Raw genomic sequence first — 23,209 nt, 5'->3', positions numbered from 1 at the left:
GTCTAAGGGTCTTCAGGGTTCAAAAGGGTCTTGCACACACTCTTGTGTACAGCCTGTGGCTGCTGTTTGCATTGTTGGTTAGGGATGCGGCTTTGCCGCTGATGCAGTGCCCCTATTACCAGGACACTGGTGCTCATTTCGCTGACCTCAGAAGGATGACAGGCTGAATCAACCCCACCTGGTGTTAATTCAGCACCCAACGGGGCTCAAACTCAGGACCCTAGGATTCTAAGCCAACCACCCTAACTGCTAAGCCAACACCAGGCTTCTAAAGGTTCTAAGGGATCTTGGATCTCTAAGGGTTCCGTAGGGTAAAACAGGGTCTAAATGGTCTGAGGGGTCTAAAGGGTCTCGATGGATCTTTGGGTCCTTTGGGGTTAATGGGTGTTGAGGTTTTAAAGTGTCTTGGGGTTCTTTGGGGCCAAATGTAATTCATACGCATACTCATGTTCTGTGCAGACAAACAAATAGACAAACAAACAAGTGGACCCAAATGAAATACCGTCTCCTTTGGCGAGGGCAATAACAGACCAGACCAATGAATATACTTGCAAATCTTTGATTTCACAAGTAACAAACAAGGGTGAATACATAACCTTCATCCAACTTTGGTGGTGGAAGTAATTAAGTAGAGTGATGTTGATGGCACGCCATCACAAATCCTCACGCTTTCCACCTTAAGCAAAGTTTAAAGATGACACAAGGTTCCACCAGGAATGACCCAATACAATATCAAATTTGGAGTTTAAAAAAAATCTTCTATTTTGACCCCTGTTTCCCTAAGGTCTGAACTCTCTGCGGCATGAACTGGGGGTCAAATCAAAAAGAAATCATGACATACAGTTGTGACCAAAAATATTGGCACCCTTCCACTTTTTTTCAAATAACTCACAATTTTCTCGAAAAATAAGTTGAAATTGACAAAAGTATTTGGTCTCCACAATTCTTTATTTCACTGTTGATATTACAGAACCTTTGTTTTTGATTCAGAACTTAATATACCCTTTTAAATCAGAAAATATAAAGAAATGGCATTGACAAAATTATTGACACCCTTGACTTAATATCTGGTAGCATAGCCTTTTGACAAAATAACTGCAGTCAAGCGCTTTCCACAGCCATGAATGAGCTTCCTACACCTCTCTACTGGTGGTTTGGCCCACCCTTCTTGTGCCAACTGCTCCAGTTCTCCCAAATTTGAAAGGTGCCTTCTCCCAACTGCTGTTTTCAGATCTCCCCATAGGTGTTCAATGGGATTTAGATCTGGACTCATTGCTGGCCACTTCAGAACAGTCCAACGGTTTGTCTTGATCCATTCCTGGGTGCTTTTTGAAGTGTGTTTGGGGTCATTGTCCTGTTGCAAGACCCATGACCTTCAACGGAGACCCAACTTTCTAGCACTCGGTTGAAAATTCTGCTCCGATATGCCTTGGTAATCTCCTGATTTCATGATGCCATGCACACGTTCAAGGCACCCAGTGCCAGAGGCAGCACAGCAACCTCAAAACATCACTGAACCTCCTCCATGTTTGACTGTAGGGAAGGTGTTCTTTTCTTTGAGGGCTTCATTTTGTTTTCTGTGAAGATAGAGATTATGTGCTTTATCAAAAAACTCTAATTTGGCCTCATCTGTCCACAGGACATTCTCCCAGAAGGATTTTGGCTTGTTCAGGTGTGTTTTGGCAAACTCCAGTCAGGCTTTCTTATGTCTCTCAGTAGTGGGGTCCTCCTGGGTCTCCTACCATAGAACCCCCTTTCATTGAGTTGGCGACAGATGGTGTGAGTTGAAACTGTTGTACCTTGTGTCTGAATGTCAGCTTAAATCTGTTTGGCAGTTGACTGAGGTGCTTTCTTCACCATTCGAAAATCCCTCGCTGCAATCTTCGATCAAGTTTTCTCTTGCGGCCACCTTCCGGGAGTTTGGATACAGTGTCGTGGGTCTTAAACTTCCTCATAACATTGCGTGCAGTGGACACAGGGACTTCAAGGTCTCTGGAGATGGACTTGTAGCCTCAAGATTGTCCATGCTTGGCTAGAATCTTGTGTCTGACCTCCTCAGACAATTCTCTGGTTTTCTTTATTTTCTCCATGCTCATTGCGGTACACACAGGGACTCAAAACAGCAGAATGACTCCTTTTTCCTATTCAAACTGGTTGAATGAGTAATTTTTATATTGCAGGCACCTACAACTCACCAAACGTGAGTTCAGTTCCAAAGTAACAGAGAATCACCTGCTTGAAATCTCATTTATAACAACTTCCAAAAGCTGTTAATAATATTGTCCGGACATTTTAGGATTTCTGTGTGGAATAAGCGAAGATTTAGTAAATATTTCAGCTTTTTTTTTGTTTTGTTCCGCTGCAAACCAAAGAAATACATATGTGGATACCAAAATATTTTTTTTCTTTCAACAATTTTCTGGAAGAAATGATGCATTATTTGAAAAAAGTGCCAGGGTGCAAATATTTTTGGCCAGGACTGTATTTCATGTGTCCCCCAATGTTGATTGCATATACAAAGTTTCATTTTCAAAAATGTTTAAAAACATGCCCGTAATTGCATTTTTTGGTATTTGATCTTCTGACCCTGCCCCAGGCCCCAAGGGGGAAGGACCAAAAATATACTGGTCTCGCACCTTCCTGCAATGTGGGAATCGTAGCTACCAAGTTTGGTGAATTTCTGCACAACCGTTTATGAGGAAATGCGTGACGGACAGATAGACAGACTGAACCAATTACAATATTCCCCTGTTTTGGGGGGTTTTTTAAGCATGGGGATAATAATAACTAGCATAACACGCGCTCTGCGCGACATGTTGGGGTGGGTGTGTTTGAGAAAGGAACTGATGCAGAGTATCAGTAGTAATTTTACTTTAATGCAGTAAGTGGAATACGATTTCACCGTTTCAGAACCATTTTATTTACTTTTTTTTGTACCATGCACCTCATATGGTCTTTGAGATAATGTAAGCCGAATATCACGTTACTCAAGCGCAGAACAAAGTCGAAGATAGCGCGACACGAAACCACAAACTCGGAAATAATATATAAGATTCCTTTCGTGCAGTCAGGCGCATCGGGCTGCTGAGGTAATTTAATTGGCTCGAGGCACAATCTTGGAAGAGTTGCCACTCTGATGCAAGATATTTGAATGACTCATTCTGAACTGGAAGGGCACTCTGTGGAACGCATACCTCCACCACACAATGCCTGATCCACGAGAACATATCGGGCCCAATACATTTTTGAAATATCATGCTATATATCGTTTTTGGTCCTTTCTCTCAATGGTGAAGAATCACTTTAAAAACTAAATAATTATCGTATCCAGATACAGATTCAGATCCTCACCAAAATCGAATCGATTATTTCTTGTCGCACACCCAACAAACATGTCCACCAAGTTTCGCCCGAATCTGTGCACAACTTTTTGAGATATCCTGCTCACAAACAAACAAACAGACGGAAAGGGGTGAAAACATAACCTCCTTCACCTTTGGTGGTGGAGGTAATAAAGCTGGTACTCATTTAGCCAACCTCTGAGGAATGACAGGCTAAGTCAACCCACCTGGTGTTATTTATGGGGCTTAAACTCAGGACCTTAAGATCTTAAGCCAGCCAACTTAACCATCAAACCACCAGCAAGCTTCGCCTTTCAGGATAACAGGTTCATTCTTCTTTGTCTGAATCATGGCAATTGGCACACAAACCGCAGATGACAGAATGTTGTCTTATGAGCAATCAGGAAAAAGATCTGCAATCCAAGATTCTGCAGTGCCCTCTCATCATATGAACACATAAATGTTTTACCCATCCTCATTTGAATAATACCGCTTCAAAAGTGCTTCTTTCAACTGATCTCAATCAACAGCCACCACACATGACAGCCTGGAATATACTCGAAGCACTTTGGCAGTTAACAGAACAGCGAGTGATTTAGCCCATCATGTCTTACCCCAAATGCTGATAATACCAAAACATTCATACCTTAGTCGGTAACTGTCTTGTTCATCCTTCCCCTAAATAAGGATAGGACCTCAACATGCTTCATCTCTAATGTGACTTCTCTTCTCTTAGCCTCTCTCTTCCTTTCACTTTCGACTTTGAGCATTCTACAGTAGCCTCCACTTTTGCCTCGAGGCTTTTATGCCTCCGCAGCTGAAGTCGTCACCACGAGAAGACACCAAAATTAGTGATTGTGCCAGTAGCCATGTGAAGGAGTGAGAGAAATTATACCTTTCTTAATTGTGCTATTACACCAAATTCAATGCTTTTGTTTTTGCTGTACAACTGCCTATGGATTTCCAGAAACTGAGAACATTCAAAATACTTGCTCCATGCCCATTAAGACGTGTCATTAGTGTCTCTTGCATTCACTGTAGCATTAGGTTAATTACTTGAACAATTTTCAGGTGAATGCCAATTTACATTTTGGACTTTTTTCATTATTATTTTTATTATTAAAATTCAGTGCCATTTTTTCTTGTTTGTTAATGTTGTATTGTTGACGACAGGTTGGATTTGCTATGCTGAGAAGACACACGGCAAATTTATCCTCCCATATATCAGCACCGTACAGTCTCCACAGCAGGTTATGGGCCAGCTTGTGAAGAGTCATTTGAGCAAGACTTTTGCCATTTCTCCCAGTAATATTTTTCATGCTACCATCATGCCCTGTTTTGACAAGAAACTTGAGGCCTCCCGGCAGGATTTTTACCGGCAGGGGGATGAGACACGTGATGTAGACTGCGTGATCACATCAGGTAAGATGGGCAGGCTTCAATGTACTGAGTGGCATTCTGTTATCTTGCATTTATTTCAAAAGAATATGCATCCTAAAAATGGGGGAATTTTTCAACCTGACCCAATCCCCCCTCTTTTTTTATTTTTATTTTTTTCCTTCACTCACTTCCCCTTCCCCCTTCTACTTATCACAATTTACCTAATTTTCTCCATGCATGGATGTGTGTTTGTCCATGCCAAATATTGTTCAGTGTATTGTCCGATTTTTGTCCCCTGTTCCGTTTTGTTGGCTCTGTGCTCTACTCACTGAAAAAAAAATAGAAGAGTTAATCAGATTCTGAGTTGAGCCTACTTCCTTGTGGATCAGTTGGCCAACATAGCCAGGTTTGCCTTTTTGGAGTTACAATGTTTATTCAGGCTGGCAGGATGGCCCAGAGGTTTTTGCACTCACCTCTGAGCCTTCTTGATTGGGTTGGAATCTCTGTCCAGTTATAAACTGTTATCCGATCGGGTATTTCCTGTCTTGTCTGCCTCTCTTGTCTATCTCTTGTGGAATGGTTGAACGCCTTTAAGATAGATAATTAAGGAATCTCCACATAGTCTGTTTGTGGCTGCAGTATTGGTAGTCTGTAAGGGGTTGGTTTTTTGTTATTGTCTGGTATTGTTTTTGTTATTGTGTTATTGTTATTGTCTGTTATTCTCATCATTATTGTTGTTACTTTTGTATTCCCTTTGCCCGTGTGACAATTATTATTGAACACTCTTGGTCTCGGGGTGAATTTGGCTGGTCGTGATTGCTTTTGCAATTTGGCACGTCTGTTAAAGGGCTGACTGGGTACAGCGACCAGTGCCTTATAAAAGACAGTGTCGTGCACCTCATTGGCTCTGCTCGGCCATTAATCAGAGATCAGGCACACTGCAACAAAATAGTACAATACATTGGCTGGCTCCACGGTCCCATTAGCATGGTATCGTGCCCATCGACACATGATCCAGCTCAGGGCCATTGAACCAGTTGGCTATAGTGGCCGCTGTTGTGTTGACACAGCGGGATTCATCCTGGGACGACCCATGCGGCTACAACAAAAAAAAAAAAAAAAAAAAAAAATATATATATATATATATATATATATATATATTGTTGTTGTTGTTGTCGCCACACGGGTCGTTCCAGTATGAATCCTGCTGTGTCAACAGCGGCCATCACAGCCGAATGTATATATACAGTATGTCATACATAGTTGATATATACCAGCAGGGTACCGGTCACTGACGGGTTCATTGATGTCTCACTTCAAATGAACGTCTCATCTCAAATTAATGTGTATTGGTAGAAACGGAAATTCAGCATAGATATTCAGTGCACAGATATCGCAGTAGGTAGAGCAGGTAACCTTGGCAACCTCGTTCCATTCCACCAGTGAAGATTTCCAATCTGTGCTTGTTGTACATCCGAAGTGCTGCTTGGGAGCGAGAATGATATAATGAAAGCTTGGCTGGGAAAGAAGTTACCTCATGTTAGTAAATAAATTAGCTCTGGAATGCAACACGGCAATAATGGGCAAAATTACCTTCTCATGACTGTTTAAAATGCCTATTTAGGTGCATCATGATTAAAAATCTGATCGTGGAAAGTTTTGTCGCGAATTAACTTTGGGAGCTCAAAGCAGTGAGGTCACAAACAAAAAAAAAAAAAACATTTCGCTTTTATATATAGAGATGGACAACCTATTTTCCTGCTGCAGCCTTTTATTCCTTCTTCTCCTTGACCTCGTCCTCGTCCTCGTCCTCATCCTTGTTCTTGTTCTTGTTCTTCTTGTCCTTGTCCTTCTTGTTCTTGTTCTTGCTCTTCTTGTTCTTGTTCTTGTTCTTCTTGTTCTTGTTCTTCTTCTTGTTCTTCTTATTGTTCTTCTTCTTGTTCTTGTTCTTCTTGTTCTTCTTGTTCTTGTTCTTGTTCTTCTTGTTCTTGTTCTTGTTCTTGTTCTTCTTGTTCTTGTTGTTGTTGTTCTTCTTGTTCTCGTTCTTCTTGTTCTCGTTCTTCTTGTTCTCATTCTTCTTCTTGTCGTTGTTCTTCTTGCCGCCGTTCTTGTTCTTGCCGTTGTTCTTGTTCTTGCCGTTGTTCTTGTTCTTGCCGTTGTTGTTCTTGTTGCTCTTCCTCTTGTTCTTGTTCTTGCCGTTGCTCTTTTTTCAGCACGTGTGTTGTATACAATTGCACCGAGATTGAAATGTCCCCGGTGTCTACCACGTCTGCCACGTCTCCGGTGTCCCCTGTCCCCCCCCCCACATGCCTCAAGACAGCCAGTGACGGCTGTCCGGTAGATGCAGTGCGTAACCTAGACGGAAATAGCGAGAATTGACGGAAATACCCGAGTATTTTAATGGAAATTTGTGAAACTAATGTGTTGTATATGTGAAAACCATTTAATTTATTGCTTGATGGGAAGAAACCAAGAAACGCGCCCCTCTCATGTACGAACGAACAAAAGACGTCATTTCCGCCCACCATCGCATTTCGCGCTGAAAGACGTCATTTCCTCCCACCATCGCATTTCGCGCCGATCACCGAATGCTGAAAGCTAAGTAGTTCTTATGCCATCATTCTTTTGCGGCCTCCTGCCACGCTGTATCGAACGATTTCATTCCTTCTGTTATATATAAAGGTGCTTATCACAATAATAACAAGATTTTTACATTTCAAATATTAAGTATGCTTTTTAATTGTTTTTCAACTGAAAAAGCATAAATTGCATATTTTAACATTAGTGTACTCATTTGCTTCACCACACGTGCTGTATTGAAGGATTTCACTTGTTCTTGTTCTTGCCGTTGTTGTTGTTCTTCTTCTTCTTTTTCTTCTTCTGTCACTTTTTACTTTCGAAATCTTTAGATTTCGTAAGTATATTGATGACTTTCCTCCTCTATTTGTTTGTTTGTTTGTTTGTTTGTGTGTGTGTGTGTTTGTGTGTTTGTTTGTAGGCACGATAACTCGAGAACGGAAGAAGCTACCAATGTCAAATTACACCACGTGATTCAGGAGGCTGATGGCCAGTGCTGATTAGATTTTGGTCAAAATCGGTCAAAGGTCAAGGTCACAGTGAGGGCAAACATAATTCCGTAAATTAATGTGGAGAAATGGAGTATTTTTGCTTCGCTCGACATTACGAGTTCGTTTTAACTTCGATTTTAATTTTGTCTTCGGTTTTTGCGATTGCTTTGGACGCTTAAAACTCGGTTGTCGAAATTCTGGTAAAAATCGGATGTTTTGGAGACGTTTCAAGATTGTATAAAAAAATATTTCACTCACCGCGTCACGGGTCGTCACGTGGTGCAGTGCGCTCGAGCAGAGGCGGCGTTGAGTCACGTAATGGTTTTCCGTGTGCGCGCTGACAGTGTTTTCGATAAAAATGGTGTTTAAAAGTCATTTTTTTATCCCAATAAAGGTTATCGTCGTATGCCTGACTCGCTAAGCCGTCGGATTATGTAAAGGTTGTTGGTGGATGGCCGAATATTACGGTTTTGTGACTGATAAAATAATATTAAATAATTGTGTGGAGAAATGGAGATTTTTGCTTCGGTCGACGTTACGATTTTTGATGGTTTGGTACAGAATCATCGTAGAAACTTCTGGTTTGCGTCGCTACCTTCTCGAGAGACAGCTTTTATTAGACAAGGTCAGAGGTCAAGTTGACGATTTCGTAAGTACCAGTCTATGACTGCTTGTTTTTTCTTCCATCGACCAGCTTACAGTGAGATCTCTCAGCAAAGCCATGGCTAATAGAGAAAAGCTCCATCAGAACATCATTCAAAGTTACGGGAAAGCTCACTCAGAAACGGCCAAAAGGTTATTTAATAGCTCGATTTACTATGTATCAAAAAAGGTCGTAACATAACGGCTCTGGAATTCTTCAGTTCTTCTTGTTCCTTGGTAGTGCTTGTTGCTCTTCTTGTTGTATACAAACCCAAAAGGTTTGTGAGGCACAAATGCGCCCCCCCCCCCCCAAACTCCTGCAAGTGTAAAACTCAATAACGTTTGACATACACCCACTGTCGGAGTGGCGACCCGTCCAGGATTGTGCCAAATAGCCCAGGAGACTGCTTAGGCAGCACCAATGCTCTGCATCGAGTATGGTCCCAATGGATGGATGGATTCACCCACCCCCACCCAACTCCAAACTCCAACTGTGACGCGTTAGGAACGTAATTTTTGAATGGCCCCTTAGATAAGACATCGTTAAGAGGTCGGATATATTGATAATATTGTGAGTAATGAAATATATATCAGCTGTGATTGAACATTTCTGTGATAGTGACCAGAAACCATTTGAAAATTGGAAAAATTAATGGTTTCCAAGGTTACCGGCTCCACCCACGACAATATCTCCTCACTGAATGTTGACACTGAATTCCCGTTTCTACCAATAATACACTCCAATTTTTTTTCACTTAAGATGAGACATCCACGATTGAATTAATCAAACATCTATGATCAAATTACGATAAAAAAACAAATCACGATATTTACTTGGTTCTTTTAAACTATATGGTGTGTATATTTGGAGGTGTATATTTGATGAAGTTAGCTAAGGTGGTAACCTTTTTACTTCAACCTTTTCTTTTACCCGAAAGAGTTATGTTGTTAGATGAGCAGTAAAATTACCTTTAAATCAATGTATAGGTTGCATTTGTACTATGCTCGCTTTTTCAATGATTATCACACTTGAGAGGTCATGTGACTCCTTCGCGATCTTACCAAAGTAATGTCTTCATTAACAGTTATTTTTTCACATTTGATACCATATTTGACGATCGGAGGTCACACCTCACCAAATATGTTGGTATCCGGGTTGAAATCCAAAAGAAAATGGGCTTTTTATGAATCATTGTTTTTATGGATCTCCCCTTGCGGAGATGGTGACAGGTGGCAGTTCATGTGTTCATAATTTATAAATTGTGAGAAAATGAGTTTATAACTCCTATTTAGGTGCACCGTGGTACACAGTAGGATCCTATAAAGTTTTGTGGTGATTAACCTCAGGACCTCAGAGAAGTAGTGACACACACACACACACACACACACACACACACACACACACACACACACACACACACACACACACACACACACACACACACACACACACACACACACACACACACACACACACACACTTTCAAAAAGATTGATACAACTTTGACTTCCTGTCACTTCTTTGTCTTTTGACCTATACCGGTTTCATTTTCAGGGTTTGGTGATGTTATCATGGTATTTGTTCCCTGGGATTTCTAGCTCTGTAGCTCAACTATGCCATTGACAGTGAAGCAGAACAAAAAGTGGTGGCTCTGTGGTACGAGACAAAATCATATGTAGACACCTGCCAGAGGTTCTGCCGGGAATACAAATTCAGAACACTTGATGGACCCACAAATTGTGCCATTCAACATATTGTGAAACATTTTTGAGCACAAGGATACAGTGTACAACCAGAGCAAGGGCAACATGGGCAGGCCAGCATCAGTAACAAAGAGCCAAGCCAACATCGTCGCCGTGCAGGATTATGCAGTCGACAGTCCAAAGAAGTCGCACCGCTGGTGCTCCCGGGAGAAAGGCATCAAACCAACATCAGTCTGGCATATTCTCACTGAGGAACTGAAGCTTTTCCCATACATCATCTCTACAAAGCATAAACTCAACATGACTCAACATAAACTCAAGAGTCAACATGACATGAGAAGTAGACTTGATATGTGCAATTGGCTCAGTGGCAGGATGGAGCGGTACCCAAACTGCATCAACCTGACCTGGATCAGTGATGAAGCCAATTTCCACTTGAACGGTGCCATCAACAACCACAACAAAATTTTATGGGGGTCAAAACCACCTGAGGAGATCACTGAGATGTACCTTAAAGGGCCAAAAGTCACGTACTTCTGCACCTTCAATGCCAGATTGGGAACGCTAGAGCCTTACTGGTTTGAGAATGACAACAGCAAGACGATGACGATCAACGATGAGCGCTACTGGGTCATGCTACAGTGAAGTTCCATAATGATCTATCCCAAATGGTCACCCCAAACCAGCTCAGCATGACCTGGTTTATGCAGGATGGTGCACCCCCGCATAGAGCTGGTGACACCATTACTTTCCTGCGGCAGCTCTTCAGAAACTACCACGTTGCCCTGGGTTCTGCTCATGACACCCCATAGCTCAGACTTGAACCCTCTGGACTACTGGTTCTGGGGGGCTGCCAAGGGCTCTGTCTATACCAACCGCCCTGCCACATTAGATGATCTGAAGCAGGAGGTGTCAGACTACCTCCAGACCATGCCATATGAGACCTACAGGAAAGTTGGACAGAACTTTGGAGTCAGGATCAATGCCTGTCTGAACCGCGGAGGGCACTCATCGAGAACGTCAATTACAAGGATTTTGTTTAAATGCCAATTTCAGACCTTGGGCTCTCACTAACTCAAGCAGTGACTTCCTGCAATATCAATCAGTGATAGAAAATATCATGTCATAAAGCTTTCAAGAAATGTTTAGTTCGTGTTCCTGAGGTTTCTGTTTCTTTGTAAATCAACATTTAAAGTTGCATCACTCTTTTTGAAACACCCTGTGGATATATTGTTGAAGATTCGGCGTCACTTAATAGCACTGCCGTCTCAGGGGTTATAACGCTGGCAAGTTTGGCACAGGTCTCGGGTCACGTGCCTCAGATCACGATAACCACGTACCCCTGGGCCGCACCAGTTGGGGATATAGACCCCGGCTACAGACTGGGTTTGTCAGAGACCAAGCGAAGTCTGCCAGTCCGTAGCCCGTTTTGGTTTTATATACAAATCGAACGGATTGTTCCTCGGCGCGGCACGAATAAATTCAAGGTGGCAACTTTCATATGAATCAGCCAGATTTATTGGGGACACATCGGGGAAACACGACACAAGCAAAGCATTCACGAACGTTATCATTAAACTATTAACCCGCTCTTAACTAGGGAGCTACGGATACGGGTTTCGAAGGGAACCATAGCGAAATAAACCTTAGGCCTGGCTAACATGCAGACAAGACACAGAGTACTTGGTGATGCCTCGTGGACGAGAAGAAAGGTTTGTGAGGCACAAATGCGGCTCGTGACAAACCGATGTTGTTGGATTCAAGCGCCCATGCTCGCGCATGCCGCGTGGCAAGATGGCGGCGACGGCCTCCTTTTATCGCACCGCTCACGCACCAGCCTTGGCGCGTTCAGCCCCCGTAAGGTCGATGGCACAGGAAAGAAAGATCTATGGTGTGTTTCAGCTGGTTTCTCACAAGATCCAGTATGCGAATCCAGGTCTGGCCCGTACACTACACTAGGCCAAATCTGGGTGTTGGACTCTGCATTCTGGGTCCATGGCCGAGGAGGAACAGCTGGCCAAACCACTCTTCACAAAGCAGATCCCCGACCGACCAAACCACTCTTCACAAAGCAGATCGCCGACCGACAAAGCAGTTCCTCTCGAAGCAGATCGCCGACCGACACTGGGCAGTTCCTCTCGAAGCAGATCGCCGATCGACACTGGGCAGTTCCTCTCGAAGCAGATCACAGACAGACCTCAGGCCGTTCCTCTTGCCTTTTGGGGCGGGCCATTTCTCATGAAGCAGATCGCAGACTCGACCAAACCACTCCTCATACAGCAGATCGCAGACTCAACCAAACCACTCCTCATACAGCAGATCGCAGACTCGACACAGCAGCCAGTTCCTCTTGCCTTTTGGGGCGGGCCTTACGGACCGCCTCTGGGGACCCGTGGTTGGTCCCTCGTTCGAGATTGCAGCAGCTCTCCGCCAATGGGTTGCTGATTGATTCTCAGGTCGCCGGGTTGGGGCTGGTTAAGGGGGGGGGAGGAGCAGGAAGAAGAAGAAGACGCCTCTCGGTACACCACCACTGTATGAACAATGGACAGCCTGCTACACCTCCCGACACACATGTAACGTCCGATTACCGAACAACCTGGCTAAACATGCATTTAAGGCGGGATCTGGGCTAATCCTATATTTAATAACACACTAAGGGCCCATTTCCACAACAATATCATATCTATGTATATGCTGTCAGACCCCTTGTATTCGTGGTTTATAAAAGGCAACCTGTTTCGACATTCACAGCCATATGCTTTGCGTATTCGCGGTTTTTCTTGGGCAAAAAAAGGCAAAAAACACTTCCACTAGCCGCGCAAATAACACGGTTTTAAAGCGTATCTTCCATCAGCCACGCATGGAGCAGCTATACGTACGCAAAAGCATATCTTTCACGAGCCATGCACATGACCTGCTTCCACTTTCGCGGCCCTGTGCTTTGCGTTTTGATGGTTTTTCGCGGGCGCAAAAACACGCCTTCTACAAGCCACTTGCATAACACGAATAAAACATATCTTCCACCAGCCATGCTATATGCGAGCTGCGTGGCACGTCCCACCATTCATGCTGTAAAGACGCTCCACTGTATCTACCAGCTGCAGTGTAATACGATATCCCCCATGAGTCACACAATTAAAATTCTTCACATCTATGAACAGCTGCTGAAGATGTCACCCACCCCCTTCCACCTCATGGGTTACACAATGAAAAAACTTCACTGCATGTACCTCCAGCTGCGTAAAACGTTGGCACCTGCCAACATCCCCCCACAAACAATGGGCAGAATACTCAGCCCTCCCTCCGCTACCCACAATTCCCACATGACTACTTGTGTGTAGCATGACCTGGGTCTCAATCATTCTTCTCATATTGCTGCCTTCACCAGTGTTTTGCCTCTCTCTCTCTCTCTGCTCATTCTGCTCATTGATCAAACCTTGCTCCCAAGAGCATGGTCAGTGCCTTTCAGTGCATCTTTCATTCGCGTAAAGGCAGTGCATCTATGCATATCTGGCTGGCGGATGTGGGGCTAGCACAAGTGACGCAGGTACGAGCGACCCCAGTCCATTCCATGCGAGCAGGGGATGGTTTGACGACTTCAAGAAGTGCAACCGTCTCCACGACATCAACCTGACAGGCAAGTGTGGACCACGACATCAAATGGATCACAAAGTGGCTGAAACGTTCCCTGCTCAACTTGTGCAGCTCATCCAGAAGGGGTACCTGTCGCAGCAAGTGTTCAATGCTGATTAGAACGGCCTGTTTTGAAAAAAAAAATGCCAATACGAACATTTATCTTTTAGCAGGAGGGGAGAGCATCGGGATCCAAGGCCGCAAAGGACCGGGTATATCTTCTCTGTGCAAACACAAAAGGCGACTGTATGACGAAGCCCATGATGCTGTACCATTCCCTGAACCCGCGTGCTCTCAAGGGTAAGAACAAGCACTCACTGCCTGTGTTTTGGAAGGCCAACAGGAAAGCATGGTGACGGCAGCAGTTTTCATGGACTGGTTCCATAACTGTTTCATCCCTCAGATGGAGAGCGACCTGAAATAAAAAAAAACCTTGTGTTCAAGGTTCTCCTGCTCGTCGACAACACTCCTGGCCACCTCGGGGACCTGAAGGTGGCTCACCTGAATGTCGAGGTGATCTTCCTGCTGCCCACCACCACCTCCCTGATACAGCCGCTTGGCTAAGGGGTAATCTTGCCTTTAAAAACGTATTATACCCACTGCACCTTTTGCTACATTTCAGATGCGATGAACTCTGACCCAGAGCTCACTTTCAAGCAGTTTTGGAAGGAGTGCAACATAGGTCACTACATCGGTGCAATCAAATAGTCGCTGGACAAAGTGAGAGCCTCCACCATGAATGCCTACTGACATAACCTGTGGCCACAGGCAGTGAAAAACTTAACAGGCTTTCTCGCCAACACGGAGGATGGGCATGAAATTGCGGGGTTTGCACGGCAGGTGGAAGGGGAAGGTTTTGACGAAATGGAGCCTGAGGAGTTGGATGATCTTCCCGCCTCACATGTTGAGGAGCTCACCGAGGAAGAGTTGGACGCCATGACAAAGGTTTCTGTGGAAAAGGAGGAAATGAGCAATGATGAGGAGGAAGAGGTGTCGTGGTCCAACCTCACGGTCAAGTTCTTGGGTGAGATACTGCAAGATGCTGATCCAGTCATGGAGCATTACCTCAAGTTCAAGAGGGGGTTGGATGACATGGTGCTCCCATCAAGGAGCAACGTTGAAACCTGCGGCAATCTGCCAGGCAGATATTCGTCATACGAACACTCATTTCCCCCCCACCCTGGTCCCTCCACCTCAGGAGTATCAACAGCCTTTTCTGCCTCTCCTGCCTATTCTGCCTTTCCTGCATCCTCTTCGGTGCACGATTCATCAGTACCCTCGCCTGTGTCATTTTCAGAGGACTCCACTGAGTTCACTGGATTTCAAATCTTCATAATCATGATTTTAAAAGTTGTGTGTTTTTGTGGAAATAAAAATTTGAAACGGTGCCTGCTGTTTAAATTTTTTTTTTTTACTTTTATGGTCTGGTTGGTTCATCACTTTTAACAAACTGTTCATCGCATTCCTTCAATAAACATTGGAAACGGCACCTGCTGTTGTCTTTTTTTTTAATTTGTCAGAATTTCTTATGAAACTCTAGTCATGTGCATTCACGGTCAAAAAGATTTTCAACTTTTAAAAGCTTCCACTGTGAATCAGGAATCTATCCCCCTTTTCCATTGAAACAATTTGCGGCTTCGCTATTTGTGGCTCACGTTTTTCATGGCTATGATTGATATCTTCTTTTTTTGTTGTTGTGTTCTTTATTCAGACATTGGTGTTTTACATCCTTTCTATCATTACAGGAGAGGTGATGCAAATGCTATCTGAGCATGGCCTTACACTGAAGGATTGCCTTCCACATCCCCTTGATTCATTGTAAGGGATTCCCAAACAGCCTTCTTACCTCTTTGCAAACTTTCACCTTGCCTTTACATTTTATTGTCGTGTGTACGGCCTTCACGTCAACCACAACCGTGAACATGGTGAAGATCCCTCTACCGATGACCGAATTAAATGGGGATCATGCCCCAGCAGTATATAGCATGTCCCCGTATTCCGAATGTGGTCTAAACCACGTCTTCTTTCAATATTCTTCAAGACACCCCCCCCCCCCCCACAGGTCTTAAAGACATATGTTCACCACCCCTGTTCTCAAGTCATCCCCCAACCAAATATTTTCTACACCCGTAAAGCCACCCTCCACCCCCGCTCCTCCCCAATATTTTGCTTATGTGTCCATGTTGTTCACCCTTTGCGTTTTCCCTTACCCCTCATCATTAACTGCATTCCTTGTTTGTCTATCTCCATATACTTTCTCCCTCCACCTTGCTGTTGGTATTTTTCCCCTTTCTCCTGCTGTTCCATTTGTTATGTTGTGTCCTGACTCATTCTGTGTCATAGCTCTTCCAGGAGTCTAGAGCATGTATAAATTTTTTTTAGAATCAATTGTAATTTAATCCTCCGAGGCTCCTCGATAAGCTGAATCATGGCATGAACTGACAGGCACGCAGGAAGAAGAAATAAAAATAATTATTTAAATGGAATACAAAACAGATACGGAAATCCCAGAATAAAGTAGACAATGATTAATGACAAGACAAAACGATCAATAACTCATGGGCCCACATACATAAGAGGCATTTGCCCATAACTGGGCGAGTGATTCTAGAACTTGGTAAGTGGGTTTTCTTTTTTACTCAGTACTGGCTAATTTTTTTTCCTCATAATTAAAGAACAACTTTTTTTGGGGATGCCAATTCACACCTAAAGCAAAGAAATTTATTTTGTCTTGGAAAATAAAAAAAACTCGAACAGGCACTGTTTTGGTGGATCATAGCACAAAGTCAAAGCTATCGACCTAAAGAGAGAGAGAGAGAAAAAAAACTTTGGTACTTTTAGCTGGTCTCTCCCCACATGAAAATATGGTCAGAAACTGCTTGAGTGTTTCCATCAAGAAATATATAAATATAAATATATATAATTATATAAAATTTGTTGTTAAATAACATTATATAAAATTATTATAAATATATACATATTTATTATATAAATTATATAAAATTATATTATATAAAATTTAAATTTATAAATTTAAACGAATTATATAAAAGATTTAAAGACTACTTTTAAAATTTATTCTTAACCATTTTCTCACCTTTGGTGCAGGTATAGTACAGAGGCAAAAGATGGGAAACTTATAGGCCATGCTGGTGGAGGTTCTGGCGGCTATCTAGAGCATGTATTCCGCTATGCTGCACGTGAACTCTTTGGGAAGAATGTCGATACTGTTACTTACAAGACCTTAAGGTGGATATCTTTCTTCATTGTTTTTTTTTTTTAAACATTAATAGCCATCTCTATTGGTGGAAAGTATCTTGGAAATTCAAGTATCCATCATGTACATGGCACTTAATTACCGTATTTTAGTGTGTCTTTATTTTAGTGTTTTTCATTTTGTTGAATTTTATTGTTTGGTAGAAACAAGGATCACAGAGAGGTGACTCTGGAAATGGATGGGAAGGTGGTGTTGAGATTTGCAGCAGCATATGGTTTTCGCAATATACAGAATCTTATGCAAAAGATAAAGCGTGGCAAGTCGCCATATCATTACATTGAGGTCATGGCTTGTCCATCTGGTGAGTTCACTGTTGGCTATGTCCATCTCGCAGGAGTAATAGTATCTTGTACAAAACTAAGCAATAACAAATCATTACAAATGGGTGTTTAACAAGTTTGACCTTGTCTTTCAGGACATTTAATGTTATCACCTTTTTTACACACACACACACACACACACACACACACACACACACACACACACACACACACACACACACACACACACACACACACACACACACACACACACACACACACACACACACACACCATTTGTGTTACCTTGTTTATGCAACACTAAAATTGAATCCATTGCTTCGCTGACGGTAGTTAAACAACATAACTTATCCATGTTACACTACAGGAATACAGTTTATTGACAGTTGCTATTGGATTTTTTATTCCAGAAACATTTTGTTTATTGCTAACCTGAAACCTGAAAGTTTGTAGGTCTGAACTTTACAAATACTGGACATTTGGCTACCAGCTGGTCAATGACACAACTCATTCTGGGTCAGTGGAAGACCTAATGGGCTCTGGCTTTACTTTTTTATTGTCCAAAGTGGCCATCATGGATCGTACTGAGGATGTTGTGACATTGTGATGCAGGGAGGCAACTTAACTTTTTGTGATGATGGCTGGAAAGTTGGCTTTGTGTGACAACCATCCATTAACTATAAATCAAATTAAAGGCTGAAGAGCGTTATCATCTGAGGTTGCAGAATACAGAGTATACAGTCAAGGATTGTGGAAGAGTGACAACACTGAATGGATCAGAATGCAACAGAACAAAAGGAACAGCAGAGAGAATGGGGGAAACACCAACAGCAGCGTTCAAAGACAAAATAGAGGGAGACTTGGACAAACAATGGGTGTGGGGAGGAATGGAGGATAGGACAGGATGCACAGGGTGCACAAATGGATACAGAAACAAACTCTCAGGAAGGAGAAACTAGAAATTTGGGAGGAGGTGGGCCTGGGAGTGGGGCATAGGGGATAATGGGGGTATACAAGATCATGGTTTTGAATGAAAGATGATCTGAGATGGTGGTGAACAGCTGTCTTGAAGACTTGGAGGGAAGAATGGGAAGAATCACCCTTTCATTCTTATTTTTTTTCCCCACCTTTGGAATAAACTCCCACACTCTCTTCAATCCCATTCTTCCCTCCAGGCCTTCAAAACGGTTGTTCACCACCACCTCTTATCTTCCCCCATCAAAAACCTCGATCTTTTCTACCCCCGTTAAACCTCCCCAAACCCACCTCATTCAAATTCCCTGTTTTCCTTCCTGAAAGTCCCTGTAATGTCCATCTTGTGTACCCCATGTTCTCCACCCCATCCCTCTCCCTTCCACACATCTAATGTCTCTGTTCCCCACTGTTTTGTCCTTTCCTCTTCCGCCTCTCTTGTCTCATGCCCCCCTTGCTGTGTGTTGTGCGTTAGCTCTTTTACGAGCCTCGACAATGTATACAAGAAAAAAAAATTGAAGAGAATGTGGAAGTTGGTTTCACAGTTTTGGGGGGGGGGAGGGTGTGGGGTGGGGGGAACAAATGAGTGGAAGTGAGGCATATTTGTGAAAAATAGAAAATTATTTGCCATTTCAGTTAAATCGTACCGTGATGTAACCCAGAGACAGTATGGATATGGTGGTCAACTTTCTGATGTGATGTCACGGCGAAGTGTGAAGAATAAGATTTACTTTTCATCGCAATATTGCTTATTATATTTATAAATCGTAAATTTGAAAAAGATGCATCATATCTATTTTTGTATGGTATCATGGGATAAATTTGCATCGATGTGGTCTGAGCGTTTGGGTTCTCCTTTCATAATCTGGGGAACATTAACCGCACATTTATCAGCATCCATTAGATGAATAACATCTAATGTCACTTCTCAGGTAACACTTTTACGCTGCCTCTTAACCACTCTTCACTGCATTACATTTATTTATGCACGACACCCTGTACACAAACTACTTTGTAAGTGGAGGCGACGGATACAAGAAAGGATGGATGCTGTCAATGACATAAGTGTGGGTTGAAGTGATGCAAATCAGATAGTGGTATTAATAAAGTGATGACTTATTTGTGAAACAATGTAAAAGTGGGAGACCTAAATTAGGATGTTACTGCACATACATCATGTATATTGTTTGATCGGGTTATGTTTCGAAGTGGCTGATTGTCTGAAATCAATGGTGAAGCATCAAGGTGGGTTGTATCGATGATGAGTGCTTGAGGATCGAAGGGCACAGGGAGTCATTAATGAAAGGTGTGCATTGATGAGTGTGTCATTTAGTTGATGACGATGGGAACATCAAAGAGAGTGAGTCATTAGAAAACGTATTGTGTAAATTATTTTTTGGGAGTAATAAGTGCTTGATATAGTGTAGTTATTTCCATATTGAGTGTTCATAATAAGTGTAAAGTCATTAGATGTCATTTTAGAAAAGGTTAGAAATGTCAAACCCATCCCATTGTGTGTGTCTAAAGTTCCTCATCCCTGTGAGCCTGTGGTTAATGTTCTTATCCTCTTTTCTCTGACTTAAATGTTCCCTTTTAACTTAACACTCGGCCATTTGAACAAATTTAGGCGACAAAAGTTGTCATAGTTACGACGTATTCGTCATCCCGATTGGCCGTGGTGTCACTCTACATCAGGGAACCATGACTCGAGGGGGAAAGGACTAAAGAAGTATGGTAGGGACTCCAGGGGGAAAGGAGTATGGCAGACAAACGGACTGACAGGCCACAAAATACAAGCCCCAAGCTGGGCTGACATCCTGTTTGGGGAACTAAAACATAAAATGCATTCAACGGATGGGCTGACTTGCACCGTTATGTTTCTCTTCTCAGAAACATGGTTGTTTTGCGATTTGATGTACTACGTACAACAAACGTTTGGAAGTGAAATAATTATCTGCATGAATGTTTGCTTTCTTGAAATGAAAAAATTTCTTCCATTTTGTGAATTCTCTTATTTATTATGACTTTCAGTTTTAGCCTCTAATGCAGTTCAGTATTGTATTCAAATTTGGTGTTTTGGGTATTAATGTTTAATTTTACGATGAATGGCCTCTGACTTCAAGATTGAAGAGTGCTTGTCCAGTTTCCCTCAAATTGTGCATACATGCTTGGGGTACCAACGGGCAGGTCTTTTGCACAAAACAAAATACATTTGACCCCTACCGTAAAAGTTCAGATGTGCCAAAGAATGACTTTAGCAGTGAGGTCAAATAATTGTTTCTGCTCGGTGCACATCTTGTTTCAATAACCCTCTAAAAGGTTTCTGCACCTGAGTCACTGTTTGAGAGAATAACAACACAATCCGACTCCATCATTGGGTTCAAACAACAGATGTCCTCTATCCTCCATGTTGAAACTTACACCAAACAGTTTTTGCCGCGAGCTTTTGAAATTTGACAAAAACATGTTATCATTTTGGCGGGCATTGTGTATTTTCCTCAAATGTAAACAGTATGGATAAGGGGAAAACATAAATGAGGCTTGATTAAATTGCAAGTTTATAAGCTGCGTGCAAACTCGATTTGCTGTTCTTTTTCTGAGTCTCCTTTTTTTTTAATGATGCTCAGGATGTTTGAATGGAGGTGGACAAATTAAGCCAGAAGATTATGAAGTACCAGCAGAACTGCTGCATCGTGTAGAGGAACTGTATGAGAGCGCTCCACACCAGGAACTTGGAACTTTACCGGAAGTGTCCCATATTTACCAAGAATGGCTTGGTGGGAGCCCTGGCTCAGTGCATGCTCGTAGCATCTTGCACACACAGTACCATGCTCTAGAAAAGAGTACGTCTGCTCTCAATCTGAAGTGGTAGCATGGAGAATGCGACCAAAGTTTCATACCCAATGACGTGGACATGTTTATATGATAGGTTGCATTTGTATTCTCATAGGAAATACTCTGTACACATCTACATGACACCTGTCAATAATTGTCAAATATAATTTATAATTAGGATTGCTTTTTGCACCGTGACAATGTATTTGAAAGTATGATTTTCTTTTAAATCAACTTTTCTCAATCTAATGAGTTTAAGTTTTCCCTTTTCTATGTACAACCACATTCGTCTTGATTTTTAACCAACTTTCCCTTTCATCATTTATTCACACTTTCCTCTGTGAGACCACTTGTGACAAGAAATAGACACAAGATTAGGTGATTTGTCATAGCTTTCAAAGCAAGGTTGGGATTTGAATCTGCAATCACCAGATTTCAACACATTTCACTAGATCGCAACACAAATAGCTCATCTCACCGAGCCAAATATAACCTGACGTCTCTCACTTCTTTCACTTGCAACTTAACCTCCTCATCCATTTTACTGTTGGGTGATCAATAGTAATGTTTAACTCAAGATGAGAGTACTAGTTTTGCCAAAATAATTTTGCTAAATCTTTCATGGGTACCAAATGTCAGCATCGGAAGATAATGGATCTTTTTCATCGCATCAAAAAAAAAGAAATTAAAGGTTGAATTAAAGAGGAAGGCTGTGTTCTGTATTAGGTAACCCCAAAACATATTGTGACGGACGTCGCCTCCGGATAACTCCAAAGAGGTTGGTGCGTCTTAAAAGATCACAAGAGCCAGTCCATCACCCCAGAACTTCTTGCGGGATCCCGCACCGTGTCGTGCTACCATACAAAGAAGCCCGAGTATGAGCGAATATTGTGCTGGTCACACAACAGATCTTGATGAGTTGGCGAAGCAGAACCAATGTTGCGTAACTGCTTCTGCAATCTTGAGCCCAATTATGCTGGTCAATCCACTCTCAGTTGCCTTGTGCCACCATCAAAACAGACGAGATAAGTCAGGACACAAATTCTTACAGAATAAGACTTTTCTTGAACAGGGCACATATTTACAATTGAGGCAATTTACAGTCATATACATACAGGAAAGTATACAATTCTCTTTATCCCCTAAGCAAATACCCGCACCATCGGATCCTTAGACTGTCACTTAGCACTCAATGTTACTTTTGGCTCCAAACATGCATCCAATCATGGAAGGGAGAGGATGCAGCCAGATTGTGGAACTGCAGCAGTCTGGTTGCCAGGCGAAGGTGTGCAAGGGCAGGAGGTGAAAGATGCGTGAGAGGGAAAATGAAAGATAGAAGAATTAAAGGAAGGAAAATATGCCAGAGCAAAGACGAAACTGGACAGACAGTGTGGATTGCACGAGCTCTCAGGCAGATTCAATGACCTAGATGGAGAGACTCTCAAAGACTCAATGACAGACAAGAAGAAGACTCATCAACTGACGAGAAGACCAGAGAGACTACAATCCAGACGATTCAGATACTCCGATGATGAGAGACGGTCCTCGACTCTCAGAAGATTAGAGAGGCTCAACCTGCTCATGTGCTCCTCGACCAACCCCCCACCCCTCTCGGCTCCCTTCACTCTCCTCATTGGGTGAATCTTGGCTCAAGGGAACCTTTTTCACCCATGATTGGTACATTCCCATCCCAATCCCATGGCACCTCTGGATTGGCTCTTTACAGGTCCGGGTGTGGAGCATTCTCGGGGAATAGTTTTACCGGGATTTCACCACAAATTATGATGGATGTGCCACCTTGTGTGAACTGCGTGGAACAAGGCTGGTTTGAGGAGGTTTTGGGAGCTTACTTAGGTGGTTTGGAGTGGAAGGCAAGGCTGCTGTGTTGAAGGCAGTGAGTAGACTACTGTGGAGTATGTTCTGTGTGCTGTGCAGTGGAGAAAATTGATGTAGACCAGAGTGTAGAAGCAGAAAAGAACATGTATCGGACATCTAGTGATACACTCGCAATACATATCTGCTCACGTAAACATCAATCGCTTAACAAAACAATATGCTACGAAAGAACTAGGTTTA

At 42.6% G+C, this 23,209-nt stretch overlaps 1 protein-coding gene across 6 annotated transcripts in view; it reads left to right on the top strand.

The window, feature by feature from the left end:
- Positions 1–21,841, top strand: part of CIAO3 (cytosolic iron-sulfur assembly component 3) — a 47,297-nt gene extending 25,456 nt beyond the window's left edge. For 4 of the 6 annotated variants that reach the window (XM_085887404.1, XM_085887412.1, XM_085887394.1 and 1 more), the window contains exons 6-10: positions 4,515–4,763; positions 15,514–15,586; positions 16,877–17,017; positions 17,189–17,346; positions 20,926–21,841. In XM_085887404.1, coding sequence (XP_085743530.1) covers positions 4,515–4,763; positions 15,514–15,586; positions 16,877–17,017; positions 17,189–17,346; positions 20,926–21,170 — 866 coding nt within the window. In that variant the 3' untranslated portion in view covers positions 21,171–21,841. The remainder of the gene's footprint in view (positions 1–4,514; positions 4,764–15,513; positions 15,587–16,876; positions 17,018–17,188; positions 17,347–20,925) is intronic. The other 2 variants (XM_085887431.1, XM_085887421.1) reach the window with 2 other exon arrangements.
- Positions 21,842–23,209: the final 1,368 nt, after the last annotated feature.

The sequence above is a fragment of the Eptatretus burgeri genome, chromosome 1 (genome assembly GCF_056783735.1).
Source record: "Eptatretus burgeri isolate ZD-2024b chromosome 1, Ebu_testis_v1, whole genome shotgun sequence".
Classification (NCBI taxonomy): Eukaryota; Metazoa; Chordata; class Myxini; order Myxiniformes; family Myxinidae; genus Eptatretus; species Eptatretus burgeri.
This window is presented reverse-complemented; position numbering and strand designations above follow the sequence as displayed.